Source organism: Myiozetetes cayanensis, unplaced genomic scaffold (genome assembly GCF_022539395.1).
Source record: "Myiozetetes cayanensis isolate MyiCay16 unplaced genomic scaffold, myiCay2020 scf18, whole genome shotgun sequence".
In the NCBI taxonomy this organism is placed as follows: domain Eukaryota; kingdom Metazoa; phylum Chordata; class Aves; order Passeriformes; family Tyrannidae; genus Myiozetetes; species Myiozetetes cayanensis.
This window is the reverse complement of record NW_026087389.1, coordinates 120311-136226: the sequence shown is the minus strand read 5'-3', so window position 1 is coordinate 136226 and position 15916 is coordinate 120311. Positions and strand designations below refer to the sequence as shown.

Sequence of the window (15916 nt, the reverse complement as noted above, 5' to 3'; positions counted from 1 at the left end):
CCCTAGTTTGTCACAGAACTGGTTAATAGGCAAGTATGTGTTAACAGTAACTGCAAAGCTGGAATTAAAGAAGGTAAAAACAGTTTAAAGAAAAAGCCTGTAGAACTGCAGTTGTTTTGCTCTTTTATTTTTCTACGTTACTTAAAACAATGTCCAGTAGCACTGTATCTTATTTTTTACAACAAAATATTTTCATGTCTTCATTTCATGTTTCTAACTGAAAGCTTCATACAACAGTCACCAAATGTCAACACTTAAATCTTCATAATATCGTCATTCTGTAGTGCAGTTTTGTTTTGTTTGAGACCATAGTTAGAGATCTTACTCTATTCAACGTTGTCTTATTTTTTGGTGAGTGCAAAATGTTTTTAAGGGGAGGGATAAACATTTACAGTGTATTGGTAGCAGGGCCATGGTTCTAATGTAAAGAGTTAATATTGATGTTCATTCATTAACTAAAGAATCAAAAGTTTTACTTTTCTTATACTTAATTTCTGTTTGCACATGATAATATATGCTATTTGAAATGATCAGACTCAGTTGTATCAAAAAACCTCCCAAACAGTGGTATTTTTATTTAGTGGTAGGTATTTGTTTCTTTAAGATTGTTTTTGCAGGTGATAAACTGAACTACCTTATGATTTGGGTATATATTATAGACCTTTACAAATACAGACAATTCTAAACAATTTTTTAGGGTCAAAAATTCAGATATCCATTAACCTTCTTAAAGAAAGGGAAAAATGAAAGTAATAAAAATACCCAACAATATATTTTATTGTAAGTAAATTCTTGAACATGGTATTTTTATACAAAGATATATTTTAATCATAAATGCTGTTCTATTCCTCAGTGAAATATTATGACAAATACAGGACACAAAACCATGGTATTGCAATGATTAGAACACCACTTCTTAACCTTCTTTATAGAAAACCCCAACCCAAACACTAAAAAAAACACACCCTAACAAAAACCCAACCCCCCAAACTCCAGACATCTATATCCTCAGCTGGTGTAAAGCAGCACAGCATCTTTGAAGTCACACAAACACAGCTGGCTGCTGAGAATCCAGCCCTGGAGATGTAGTGCATGGCAGCAGTCTGATGTGAGACAGGTATAGCCACAGGAGTTCCAAAGCACTCCAGCAGAGCAGGTTCAGACAAGTGCACTTCGGTGCACCCAGCGTATTTCAAATGCTGTGCTAGTTATGTGCATTCAATTTTTGATGACATTTTTTTTCATAACAAGAACAGCAGAAACAACAGGAATTTTGAAAATAAAGATAGACTATTTAAACAGAGGATAAAAATCTTAACACTATTAGGTAGACATGTTAAATAAAAACTGTCTGTAGGTTTATAATAAATTAGAAATAACCTTTGGGTTTGAGTCTGATGCAGTATTTAAAGAGAAGTGATATAATTCAACGCCTGGATCTGTAGAGCTACTGAAGTGCATTTCAAAGTACTGCAGTGATATGAAACTAAACCCTTTAACATAAATTATACAGTGCTCTCTGTAAAATTATAAATTGATAGTAATTACGTTGGATCATAGCCAATGAAGTGCTGGTAGACCAGGTAAATTGAATGTGTTGTTTATTCATTTTCTGTGGAAGCAATTTAGCATACGTGGGGCATAATTTCATACTGGCACTTGTTAATGGGTGGGTAATAAATCATGCCACAGAACTCCTTAGAAACATGAAGAAAAGGAAAGTGTAGTTCAATAAAAATGATAAAGTGCTTTAAATGATCATTTGTTGTGTACTACATGGTTTCTCGTGTTGTGGTAGACATCAAAACCAACTCAATGAAATACGGCAGTGCTCTAGAGTAAGTAAATCTGAGCCTGTTACTTACCATAGTCAGTATTTCCATGTATTTTCTGGTCTTGATGTTAGACTTAGTTTACTGTGAGGTCAGAGGAGAAGCTTATAGTACAGGCTGAAGTTGTACATACATAAAGATCACCATAAATATTCTCTATTTTGAAGTTTTCATTTGCAACAACGTGGATGTAAGAAGAAGGAATCGAAAAGAGCAAACTGGAAACAGTTCAAATCCAGTGTGTGTGGCCAGTGGGCCTGAAATACACTGTTCAGTTTTGTAAGTCTGAAGAGGATTGCTAGAAATTTATAGAAATCTGAGAATTTCTTCCAAGTTCATTGCATGATAGCTGCTATAATATGGATGCTTCTTCCATGGCTTCAATCCACCTAAAAAGAACAGAAAAGAAAAAGCGGTACATATAAAACTAGATACATTTTAAGAAGATATGTATTTTAAGAAAAAAGTATTTTAAGAACATAAAGCTTGAAGAAGACTATATTTTCCATCCCACCACTGATGAGGAACTATAGTTTTGTGATTAAAGCGGGGAGCTGAGTTACTAGGACTCTTGCTTTCTAATGCAGTCTTGACCAGTACATTATTGTAAAGTCTCAAAGACAGTATAAATGCTGTCTTAGAATAGGAAACATGAAACCACTGAAGTATGTTTAAAAGCAACAAAACCTTGTATAAACACTCATTTCCTTTCCTGTGTGTCTGGAGGTGCTGGCATTTTTATTATAAATTTTGTGACTATTTTATTATGTGGAAGCAGTAGCAATAGAATGGAGAAAAATAAGCAATTATTTGTTGATGAGAAAACTAAGATTGAACATATAAATTGAACATATAAATCAGAGAAGTTTCTGTACAGTAATCACCTGTGACAGACTTCTAGAGATGACTCTAGGGACTTGGTCTCCTCTTTACCCGTAGGAGGAAGCAAATTCTCCTTTCTGAAGGAAATTAAAAGCACCAGGTAGATTTTTAATGTCACTCAGGCCAGTCACATGTAATTTGGCTTTAATCAACACTCTGAAAGTTGCTTGCTTCCTCTGTCATGAAGGCATTCTGAATTGAAGGAGAGGGGAAAGCCCTAAATAAGCTTTTGGACCTATGCACTGGCTAGTGTGGAAGTCTACCCCCATACCTCTGTGCTGAATTGTTATCCTCTGCTCGGAAGCTATAAAAGAGAGTCTGCTTGTGGTAGAGATGAAAAACTGCATCCATGCTTCCATCCCCCTTTTCTGGGGCAATGGTGAAACCCAGCAAAGGCAAACTTTCTGTAGCAACTTTGTCCTGAAAGCAAAGAAGTAGTGAAACAAAATTTAGTGAGAAGGCTTGTAACAGTTTGAGGGCTCTTTCTGAAAACCAAATGATACAACCCTGCTGTGACAGAAATGCAAAAGCAGTAGTTGAATGTTCTGCTGGACTCGCGGCTCTTCCCTAAACAAGAGCAGCACCTGTACCATACATTTTTATCTAGTCTGAGTACCAAACTTGAACACCACTTCTGAAAATCCAATTCTTTGTGATCATCCACATGGCCATACAGGTCAAATTAGCCACTACGTTGAAGGCTGTCTTTGACATAATGGTCCAGAAGGCAAATCAGAGATTACTGAGAGTATGTATTATTTCAATAACTTTTTTTTTTACTGGGTGCAAATAGTAGTCTTTTTGGTGCCTTGTAATTTCGTTTCACAGCACCACTGACTTTTTCAGAAATCTGCTCTTTCTCAAAAACAGCTCACTTGCTTTCCAAAAGGCTGGTTTGAAATTTCCTAGCTTGTAATGCAAATAATTGTTAATTTAGTCCCAAGAAACTTCCATGAATTTTGCTTGCCAGACATGGCTTTGCAGAAGTCAAAGAAAACAATAAGCCTTAACTGAATTGCAGTTTAGCTGTAGTGATAGCTGCAGTTTTGAAAACTGTATTTAGGCAGTGATTATATACGTATGTTGGCTTTGCCTGTGCTTTTAGAAGGTAACTTGCAGACTGGGAATGCAAAGTGTAATTAGGCATTGTTGCTTTTTCCCCTACTGTTGAACCAGAAATGATCACTTTTAAGGTTAGGTGAGGTAAGGTAAATGTGTGGGATACAGAATTTGATGATAATGGTCTAAACTGCTGGTCAAATCATGAACCCTTTTGTGCCTCAATCTCTTCACCTGTTTAAAGGGGATAACGTTGCTTCATGCAACCATCACATGATGTTTGCAAAGTATTCTGAGGGCTTAAAGTACCAAGTATTGCTTTTACAAGTTTTTGCATTGTCCTTTTTTTTTCAGCAAAATTAATTTTTATGGTTTTGCTTATGGAATCTGTCCATTGTAACCAAACTTTATGTTACACTTACTTCAAGTTTATTTGTATTGCAGTTATTATAAAATAAGAAAAGGGACTGGGAAAGGACAAAACACATAAAAATGATCTAGTTGATACCCAACCTCCTTGGCTGTAAGGAGGAGCTTACAGACCAACACAGCTGGCATTATTCTGACTTCTGCAGACTGTCTCCTGTCTTTCCCTGTTGCTACCAGTAGGACAAGTGTCTTACTTATACTTGCAAAACTACAAGATTCTCCTCCCCACCAGAAGTGGATCATAGCACTATCTGTCTACAAAATACCTGGCAGTTACCAAGTACACCAGAGAATGCTGAAGGATCTTGAAATCTTTAGCTGTAAACACTTATGCTAAGGTTCACTCTGGTTGACAATTTATAATAGCATGAATAGCAAGAAGTCAGATAATGAAGGGCAATGTCTAAGGGCTGCCAAGGTTCAGCTAGGGCTGTGGCTGAGCTCCCTGAGGACTCAGTCTGTTAGGACCAGATCTCAGAAGGCAGATAGTTGTAAGAAACTACCATTTCTACCTTTCCCATTTTCTGGTTCTCCTGTAGAGAGTAAAGAAGGGATCTCAGATAAGAAACTAATTCAACAATACCTCATTTGCTATGTAGGTGTAGAGGACTTTGCCTTTGATAACAAACCAGCGTTTCTTCCAGTGTCTTTTGCCTCCCTTACATCTGCTGAGGTAACCGCTGATGGTAGCTCCCTCTCCTGAGGCTGCCACCTGGAGCAAGGTAGGAGAAATCAGGATTTGTAACACCAAAGGCTTTTTCCCGCCTGATTATGTATGTTTGCATCACACCAGACAACCAGGTGAAACTCTAAGTAGACCATTAAAAGTATTGATACAGACAAATTATAAGCATGGTATTACGGTTCTTCTTAACTGTTTGAATCTTTATAGTTAAACTTTGTTCTCAGTAACTAATGGGAAATATGCAGTTGAGTTATTATTCAGGTCAGTAAGCTTACAGTTGTGTTCTGAAAAGCCAAACTCATCCCTTTTCCCAGACCTGGGGTATTTTTGTACTTTAAAAGTACATGCTTCCAAAAGTGAATTACAGTCTTGTGGCTGAACACTTTCAAGACATGGGTATATTTAGGGCTTTGCTATGGGTTTATATTAATTTATATTAATCACCTAATGATGACTTGGTTTCATTTGTGGACTAATATTTTGAAGAAGAGTTGCCCTCTCACAGAAATATTTTGAGATCTAAGTACTTAATGTTCTTAAAAATCCAGATTTTGAGTAGCTGGAACTATACACATGCACACACACAATGCAGTGTACATCATTATTTACAGCAGTAAACAGTACTGGATTTACAAACAAAGAGCAGAGATTCAAAACCAGCTTTTGTAGCACTGACAGAAGGGAAAACTGAGCATTTTATATAGCAGTGTTTTGCAGCAGAACAGAAATGTTCCAAGACCTGGAGTAATGCTATTGTGAGACAGTTCATGTTAATAAACATGTATTGCCTTCATGTGGAGAGAAAGGTGATGCTTTTTCCCCTCATGAGGTTTAAATTCTGCCTGCTGGCTCTTTCAGTATTATATTTGTGTGTTTGTATTGTATGGTTGTATCTCTGGCACAGTTTCAGAAACAAATCTCTTGAGGTTTGTTCAATGGGCAGGTTAGCTACCTAGAATACATCAAAATGATTGGTACCTTGTTCCTGTAAAGAAAACTAATACAGCTTTAGAAATCATGGCCCCATTGAAATTGGTGGGAATTCTGTTTACATTGGTAAGATTGTCAATGTCTATGATCTGCTCTGTTCTATCTAGTACCTTGAAGGTGTTTTTAGGTTTTTTTTCAAGACTTCACAGGCTGATGAGCAAATTAAAGTATCATACTCTAACTGGGTTTCTCAGCGGTCTCAAGACACTTCTGTGGTATCTCCAGAGGTCAGAATATTTTTGTATTTTAAACACTACTGTGAAAAACAAAAAAATAATTGCATGATGAAAGTAAACCAAGGCATGTGCTGAGCCCACTGTACACTGTATAAACATAGCTGCTGAAGTATGAGCACACAGTTTCCTAGAGTCTCTTGCCTTTCTTAGGCAGCTTGGTCCTACCTCCATGAGAGCTGAAGGGATCTTCTTCTGTTTCTTAAAAGATGAATAATGAATATTGTGGAAAACAGAGGAGAAGGCACTGCTTGAACACCTGGATGAAGTTGTAGGGAAGTTCATGCTTAGTGGCCGCGCTGCAAGATTAAAAAAAATTAGAAGGGGACGGGAGAAATGGATGAGTTGATACATATCAGGCTGTGTAAGAGACACACAATACGCTAATGTAAATGACTAAGGAAAATGCAATGCCTCCTTCTCACCTAGTTTTTATTTTAGCCTTTCTTTCAAATCAACTCTTTAAGTCTGATCAGTGGATTCCATAGCACCCTTTTTTAATAACCTACAGTAGCTTGAAAGAAGCCTGCAAGAAAGCTGACAAAGCACAGCTTGTTTTCTTGTCATTTAAAATGAGCATTAAGCAAATGGCTTTTACATCTTCTCCTCCATGTTCTATAACACCTTTGCAGGATAGATTCACTAATGAGACATTCTTCCTGTATAAACTATTTTCTTTGAATTCTGCATGGGAGACAATTCTTCTGGCTCTGAAAATCTCCATTAACCCCGCTTGTCTGAGTTCACATCTTCATGATTCCACTTCTGGCAACACACATTATTTGAAAGCTCTTAGTAAAAGATAGCATTGTTTTAGCGCAAGTCTGAAGTCCCACTTCTTGGACACAGAGTTGCTTGGAGATGCTTTTTTTTGGCTGTTTTGACAGCATCTGTTCATGTGTTTGCTTGGCTAGTGTGAATTTCTTCAGTCAAAAACCTAAACTTCATTTGTCCACACCTTTTTATTCTTGGCAATATAATATGCTTATTTTTAGAGATTGTTTATATGAATAGTAGTACAAGAAAATTATGTCCTGTTCACTCTCTGTTCATATATTTGTAACTCCTCTCCCCCTTTTGTCTTTGATTTGGATGTCTATTTAAATCAGAAAAGAGACTTACATAGTAGGCTAATAATACAATTCTAGATAGGCAGTATGAATTTATGAATTTATGCTTTCATCTGTAACCAGAATAACTCCCTATGTAGAAAAGCTCTTAGCAACTCTGCACTTTATCTCAGGATTTCTTTTTGTAAAAGCTACAACATGGATGAGGACAGTGAAGAACCACAAAGCCATTGTTTTACTTTAATGGATAATTAATTAGAAATGACAGGGAAGAGTTATCACCTATAATTACGTCACAGAATAAAATAGTTCATTAGAAGGAACCTACAACAATCATCTAGTTCAACTGCCTGACCAATTCAGGGCTGCTCAAAAGTCAAACTGTGTTATTAAGGGCATTGTCCAAATGTCCCTTAAACACTGAGAGGCATAGGGAATTGACCACCTCTCTAGAAAGCCTGTTCCAATGTTTGGCCACCCTCTGGGAAAAGAAAGGTTTCCTCATGTCAAGTCAACCTCCCCTGATGAAGCTTTGAACAATTCTCATGTGTCTTGTCACTGCATCACATGGAGAAGAGATCAGCACCACTGTCTCCACGTCTCCTCCTCAGGAAGCTGCAGAGAGCAATGAGATCATCCCTCAGCTTCCTTATCTCCAGAGGAGACAAACCCAGAGTTCTCAGTTGCTCCTCACACGACATACTTTTTACCATTATTCTGGTTTATTAAAAAGGTCAGGGAAGCCCTCAGAGAACCTGGCTTAGAATCATAGAAGATTTGGGTTAGAAAGGACCTTAAAACTCATCTCATTCCAGTCCCTGCCATGGGCAGGGACACCTTCCACTATCCAGGTTGCTCCAAGCCTCATCCAACCTGGTCTTGAATACTGCCAGGGATGTGGCAGCCACAGCTTTTCTGGGCAACCTGTGCCAGGACCTCACCACCCTCACAGGAAGAGCTTCTTCTGTATATCTAACCTAAATGTCCCCTCTTTCCATTTGAAAAAACAGTTTGCTAAACTTGGTTTTATGGCTTTCTAAACAGTTTCAGCTGCTATAAAGCCTGACTCTCCCGAAACCTCAATACACATGCCTCAAGCTTGAGGCATATTTAACAAAATACAACATAGTAGGGAGGTCCTAAAGCCTCCTCATCATACAGGAAGGAAATTGATTTGTCAGTTTTGACAAGAATGAAAAAATCCTACCTCTTTTATTAAGTTCCACGTAGCAGCTATCACAGACTTTGGCTGCTTGATCTTTAAGGTACTTCATAGGGTACTTGTTTCTTGAACAATTTCGACATACAATCTGTTCCATCAAGAAGAGATGCACATAAATATAATTTCTATTTATAGATATGCACATACAAAAAAAATCCCCTGAGCTTGCTGGGAGGGGAAGATGGATAGTGGACCAGACATGGTTCTCTCCTAAAAAACTGTGCCAGCTAGGGAAAGTCTGCTGACTAAAATACGAGTACTGTAGGTTTGCACTGTTGTAAGCCAAGCAGAACTGAACACTGTATTTAGTTGCACACCGTTGCTGTGTCCTTCTCCTCATGAATTTATACCTTCCCTAGTAGTGAATTGCAGAATGACACCTTTAAAATTATTTTTGTTTTCATAGCTTTGTTAGTAGCAGTGTTTTCTTAAGCAAGCTTGCATGTTCCTGCAATCCCTGTGTAAGTACAGACTGATTTGCTTTATGGAATTAGAAAAAAGATTATGTAAATGGGGTTTTTTTATACTAGCAAAAATCACTGGTAGTTTTATTACAATTTAGAAAAAACATCAGATTAAAAGACAGTCATGGTTTAAAGCACGACTGCAGGTTTATGTTTATAAACGAATCTCTAGAGTCAGGAATAAAGGGACAAACCCAAGAAAGCTTATGGATCCCCTCAGCTTTAGGGCAAAAGGCAACAGCTCTTCAATGGAGCACAGAAGAAACTTTCCCTTTGGTCACTGACCAAACCATGATCTACTGCTGAATTTCTTCACTTTTCTTGGAAGATAATTTTACCAGATGTTATTAGGGACAGGTCATGGAGTACATGTGCTACTGCTCCGTATAGAGCCTGTATTTTTAGTGTATTGTTTCATTGTCTCCAGAGCTAGCTATGTATCAGATATAATGGCTGCACCCAGCAATAATTATCCTTTCAGCCTTTAACTACCCACCTTCGGGAGGCCGTTTTACCCCTTAAGGCAAGGTTACTGTTGTTTCTTCTAGCGACATTAGGACCTAATTAGCTAATTTAGCAAAGCACTCACAGGTTCTGTGAGAAGTCAAATTCAAGTCTTGATGTTACTACAAATTTGGAGAAGTTACAGCAGTAGCAGCTGGCATCCCAGAGGTGCAAATAAAGCCCCCCAGAAGCTTGTACAGCTCTTACCTTCCCACAGGCATGGCAGTGATGTCGCCTCAAAGTGAGGGTAAAGTCACAGCCACAGTTCATGCACATCATGACATGGGACACAGGTACCAAAGTAGGAGGCCTCTCTCCCAAGGGTATTCCAAGCCTTTCCCTTAGCTTAAAATCAAACAAAAATAAATGAAAAAGCATCTGCACTTTCAAAGTGCACTCACTCAGCCCTGGTCTATCACATACAATTCTCCTCTCATTTCAATCTACTTTCTCCTATTAAGATCCCCAAATTTCCTCATTCTTAATGCACTTTTAAGTGACATACAACTGCTTCAGCACTGAAAGATTAGTACATGATGCTCTTAAAGCCAGAGTCACAACAAGTAAAATCCATGCAAATCTATTTTTGGTGAGACCCTGATACTCTTCCATGCCAGACAAGTGTCTGATTAACTGCATATGAAAAGTGCAGGTAAGAACATGAGTCAAAGCTGTCTTTTTATTAGAAGCTTTTGAAATAATATCCATAAAAAGTTCTATAGCTTTCAATCAAAAAAGTACCTGAGCTTTTTATGTCATTACACTTTGGGACAGTTCTGTGATGATGCAAGAGAGTAAAGAAAACTCAAAACCCAAAGACGAATTTACCCTCCCCTACTCCTACTCCAAATCTGATCCATGCTTTCCATGGCTGATCTGAATATATGTAAGGAGCTTTAGAAAAATGTATTCATTTTTCCCAATTACAGTGGAATGCACTGCGTCGCAGTATTGTTCAGGTGCCTTTGCTCAAGCCCAGGGAGCCATGGTCCCTGTGCAGCTGAACCCAATCTAATAAACTGTGCTGAGAAGCTATGTTACTTCAGGTTCAGCACCAAAATATTAGGGGGTCCCCCACTGTCAGTTCACAGCTGCTCAGCATTTGGAACAAATAGCACAAACTCTTGTGCTTTTGAAGGACTGTTTGTTAGGAAGGTGTCCTATGTGGAAATTAGACTTCTGCAGACAAATAGGATCTAAAGACAGACAAATCAAATTCCTCCAAATTTTCTTTATGTGCACATTCAGGTTTACATCAGAAGCAGAGCTGGAAAGAAATTACTTTTTCATTTGTTGAAAAAGGATTTGGTTTAGATTGTTATACTGACTAATTTCTATTTTTTTTCTTGTTAAATATTTGAAATTAGATTAGATACAGGCCAGGAAAAAAATCCTGTTTTGGTTTTGAATTAATTTTTTACTTTCTGAGGTCTTAAAAAATTTTAAGTTTAATCACAAACTGGTTGAGGTTGGAAGGGACCTCTGAAGGTCATCTGGTCCACCCACTCTGCTCAGGTAAGGTTATATAGCAGCAGTTGGCAAGGACTGTGTCCAGGTGTCCTTTGAACATTCCCAAGGATGGAGACTCCACAACCTCCCTGGGCAACCTGTGCCAGTGCTTGGTCACCCTCAGAGTGAAAAAGTGTTTGCTGCTGTTTGAGGAAACCTCCTGTGTTTCAGTCTGTGGCCACTGCCTCTGGTCCTGTCACTGGGCACCCCTGAGAAGAGCCTGGCTCCATCTTCTTTGTACCCTCCAGCTACTTGTAGACATAGATGAGGTCCTCCCTGAGCCTTCTCCAGGTTGAACAGTCCCAGCATTCTCAGCCTTTCCTCACAGGAGAGATGCTCCAGTCCCTTATTATTTTTGTTGCCCTTTGTTGGGCTTTCCAGCATTTCCATGTGTCATACTGAGGAGCCCAGCACTGGGCACAGCACTCCAGATGTGGCCTCACCAGCACTCTTTCTTATTTAGTAAAATTGGTGTTCTACATAAGCTAAAATAACATTTTTACTTTTTATCAGATGCATTCTTTGCCTTTTTACCTGAGAGTAGTACAACTGAAAATAATGAGATAATAATATACAAAATTGCGCTGGTACAATTGCAAAATTGCTACTGGGGTTTGCACTGGCAGTTACTTTATTGTGTGTATAACATTAGTGTAACTAGGGGTAATTTTGGGTTTGTTACATCTATAAAGTTTGTAGCTATGTTTAATTAATCCACATAGTTACTGGTTTGTCCTTCAGACAATATAATCTTCCTTCAGAAGAACTAAGCAAAGGCCACAGAGTATAGAGTGTGATTAACATTTCAGAGGTGGCCTACAAGCCGTGATGAGTTTCATTGCTCAAGCTTGGCATACTGGTTTAAAAGAAAACGGAGTATCTGGCTACTAGGAATTCTGAATTTTATAACCCTCCTTCTTTCCTCTCTCTCTTTCTCTCCTTCCCTTTTCAAGCACTGAAAGACTTGGCCTCCTTTTACCTCCACACTGCTGTGGAAAGTCGAAGTGTTGTGAGCTTTGTAGTCATCTGGGATGTGTCTGCTGATGCAGCTGTACCAGTCATCCCTTTCTGAGCAAGAGCTGTGGAATGAAACACAACAGAGCAGTCAATGCCATGCACAGCAGGGACTGAAACACGCTGGTCAGAGGAGAAAAGCTTTACTTTATGAATGTTTGCTTTCTTGCACTATTGCACTGAACCAACAGTTTTTTGACCAGGACCAAAATTGACTGTTGAAAACATATTCAGCACAATGAGTAGTGTAGTTCCATGGTTAGGACTGTGACTGAAAAGGAACTAATGTCCGGAAAATTTTTCAAAGTAGTCTCTGATTTTGCTGTAAGCTGCTCAATCCTAGATCACAGAGGACAATATGAATTGTCTCTTTTTGTCCTGTCTGCTCTAGCTTTTAGGCACTGTACTGCATGTAGCACTGGCATGGGTTGCTCAAGGTAAGTGTGTTTATTGCTCATCTCTATAGAGGGATGCTCAGATGATCTGCATATTGGGAAATGCAGAAGCCTGTCACCAACAGTGCAGATGTGAATGCTTTCATTTTCCTCTAGGTCCATCACAGACAACCTCCAGTCTCCTGGCAAGAGGCCAAGAGAGCAATTTGGGAAGGAAGTTTTGCATTCCCTATAGTTGCAGGTACACATGGAGGCCAGTAGTTCTCCAGACTGGCCCCTAGATGCCTCCTTTGCACAAGGCAAACAAGCGAACACTTTTCATTTCCCTTCCAGTCCAGCTATCCCAAAAAAAGCAAAAGGGCTCTTAGTGCCTGTTCCTTCCCAGATGCATTCACTCTGTTACAGCCATGAGGTATCCTGCTTGTGTTAGCTGGTTTTTCTGCTGTGACTTCAAACTATGCGCTTCCTGCCCATCTGAAACTCTGCACAGTTCTAGCGGTTTCTAGCCTCAGTCGCAGGAGGGAAAATAACTCAGTGTGGTCTCTCTTCCCCAGATCATACCAGCCACTCACATTAAAGCTACCCACTAGACTTTGTTGTAAAATCTAGTAGTGGCATCATTGCCAGCTGCTGTTCAGCTGTGATTTCCTCACACCGTCCTCATGAAGAGCACCAAACAAGATGTCTGAGAACAATTTGTGTTTTGTGGTCTTAAAACAAAAGGCACAAAGAGAGAGGGAGTGCCAGATTGTCTTGATGATCTTTGACTTGGCATCCCTCTGCACCATAAGCATAAGCCCTTGTCTCAAAAACATCAGCCTCTGCAAAATTTACCAAGCCTAGAGCAGAAACTCAGAGCTAGTGCATGTATTACATATAAGCTAACCTCTGGAAGCCAAGGGGCTATGTTACAGGAGATCACCTCTGTCGAGACACACACTACTAGTCATAGAATCACAGAATGGTTTGGGTTGGAAGCAACCTTAAAGATCATTGTGTTCCAAATCCCTGACATGGGCAGGGACACCTTCCACTAGACCATGCTACTCAGAGCTCCATCCAGCCTGGCTTCATCTAGCCTAGTCATTCCTTATTACTACCAAAATTACTACCCGTCAAATTACACTTTCTAAGAAATATGAAGATGTATGTATCTTCCAGACAGATCAAGTTCACAGCCAGGAGTCCTGGCTTAAACCTTTCTCTTGCTAATTCTTTCTTGGAAATTCTCTTCACTTGAGAATTAAGATATGATTAAACCAAAAAACAACCAAAAAACAAAGGAAACCATGGCCCATATAGTGATGTAAATGAAAGCCCCATTGGGAAAGACAGGTAAGAGGGGCAGCCTACTATTAAAAGCCTCATATCTAATTGGCCCCTTTACCTCTTCTCTACTCCATTAAACATCTCTAGGCAGTAACTGCAGGTTATTAGCGACTACATGTGGGAATAACACCCATCTGCTGATGAGTAAGATAAATTATGTCAACTGGCACTGGCCTGTTCCAAGTTAGCTATTTGACTGGTTGCTTGAAGGCTCAGAGGAATTTTTGCTGAACCTCTGAGGCTCAGAGAAGCTCAGCCTGTGATTCACCATTGCTACATTTGGTCCTTGTGGACTTTTTGGGATGCATTTTTTTTTTGCTGAGCTATCAGTTATCTATGTTGGCTAATATATTCTTCATTAAACAAATAGGGTCAAATTGTCACTGCAATAGAGGACATCCACAGAACACAGAAATTGGACTGAGATGGGATTTTGTCGCAGTGCTACCACTGTGACTCTGAATTAGCCTTTGAGGAGGTAACACTGACTGCTTTCTCCTAGTGCCCTGGTATTTTATATGAGCAGCATGTGGTTATCCCTGTGTCCAAGAATATTTTTGAAATGCAAATGAAGATATAAGCCTTCTCCAAAAAGGTGCTGTGCTCAGATCTGTTAGCAGTTCCCTGCAAACCAATAACATGTCCCTTCAGGTGAACAAGATATTTTCAGCAGAAAGTAGAAAGACTTTACAGTGCCATTTGTAACCATGGCTGACTTCTGAGCTTTGGTCATCCTTAGTCTACTGCCTTTAGTCCTTGGTGCTCATGCTGTAATTCCTCAGTGCATTCACCTTGTCTCATACCAGTATAAAAGCATTGAGGCTGGTGCTGTGGTTGTTACCAAGTTGTTTTCAGTGCAGACTTGCAGCATCTTGGTGTGAGCAGTAAAATACACAGTCTTTAGGGATGCTTAAAGCTTTCTGCTACATTTCTGCCTTTGGTGCTTTTTTGTGAGTGTGGCAGGTCAAAGATGTTGTGCAATGGGGTTAGGAGGGCATGCTGACCCACGGGTGTCTCAGCTCTGCCAGCCAGTACACAAAGGGAGAGGAAAAAAATGTTTTGTGTGACTTTTGGTAGACCAGTCCCAGAAAGAGCAGCACAAGGAAGGGAAAAGGAATCTGTCCCAGTTTCCATATGGCTGTTATCAGAAGGGCAACCTTAGTCTCAGGCCCTGGTCCTATCTACTACCAAATAAACATAGCTCATAGTGGCCTCACATGCTTTGTTTAGGCTAACTAAGCATGGACTTGATATGAGTACAAAAGGCAAAGAAACATGCTAACAATGCAAGCAAAGTGTCCCAAGCTGCTCACTAGGGATGCCAACTTTAGTTGTCCTGGCTAAAGGGGATGTACAGAAGTTATTTCCCCTCTGCAGTACAGAAGAACTGTACACATCCTGCTTTTATAACTGGCAGGTAACTCAAAATTACTGTGTGTATATTTTGAGGATTGTGATGAGTGTACAGGTCTAAGATAATCTCAGATATGGTTATGGTTCTAAAAGGAAATGGACCAAAAGGCTTTGACAGATAGCTGAGCATGGCCCACAGATTGTAAGTGCTCTGGGAAGGATGAGAGTTCCAAATTCTGATTCTGAGTAAGAAAGTGCCCTCCCTGTCTTTTTGTTGCACTGTGTAATTAAGTAAGTCTGCTGTGTTTCCAAGCATTCTGTAGTTGGAGACTGTGGGAAAATCAGTGCTTAAAAGCACTGAAGACCTTGTCATTTGGAAGACTTAATACCGCTGCTAGTGTGCTATGTCTTTTGTAATAAACTACATATGGAAATCAAGCCAGCCACCTTTCTGCTATAGCTGTAGGTAAATTTGCAGGATAGTTTTGGGCTAGAAGCATGAAAAACACTAATCAGAAGCTGACCTATAATCTCTTTCTGGCTTGTAATCCCAGGACAGAGATCTCAACTCCCAGTTGCAATCAGTACTAGCAGTACACAAATTCATTAGGGAAATTTCTTTTATTAGAAAAATCATGAGCTTGCCAGTAAGGTTTAATTCTGGCTTTGTCATTTAGGCACTATTAAATGCTTTTATATCTGTTGCATGGTATTACCTAATTACTATTTTTGCAGCCCCAGTGAGGTATGGTATGAGGTAACAAGGGAACCTGTAAGAGGGAGGTATAACATACTCTTAGTGTCACAGGGAAAGTGTGTGAAAGATAATGGAAAGTACTCAGGTTTCTTAGTAACAAACGTTCTTCTCTTTCCTTTCTCTGTAAGATGTTATCGAGACCCAACTTCTAATCTTTACTGAGTACATTAATTGAATTACAGTTACAGT

The 15916-nt window shown here is 39.3% G+C and overlaps 1 protein-coding gene across 2 annotated transcripts in view; it reads right to left on the bottom strand.

Annotated features, from left to right (window-relative positions):
- Positions 1 to 3: 3 nt before the first annotated feature.
- Positions 4 to 15916, bottom strand: part of FGD5 (FYVE, RhoGEF and PH domain containing 5) — a 90197-nt gene continuing 74284 nt past the window's right edge. For both annotated transcript variants that reach the window (XM_050312707.1, XM_050312708.1), the window contains exons 15-21: positions 11859 to 11958; positions 9578 to 9715; positions 8388 to 8490; positions 6279 to 6409; positions 4786 to 4914; positions 2986 to 3134; positions 4 to 2221 (exon numbers count right to left, since the gene is read on the bottom strand). In XM_050312707.1, the coding sequence (XP_050168664.1) occupies positions 2185 to 2221; positions 2986 to 3134; positions 4786 to 4914; positions 6279 to 6409; positions 8388 to 8490; positions 9578 to 9715; positions 11859 to 11958 (787 nt within the window). In that variant the 3' untranslated portion in view covers positions 4 to 2184. The remainder of the gene's footprint in view (positions 2222 to 2985; positions 3135 to 4785; positions 4915 to 6278; positions 6410 to 8387; positions 8491 to 9577; positions 9716 to 11858; positions 11959 to 15916) is intronic.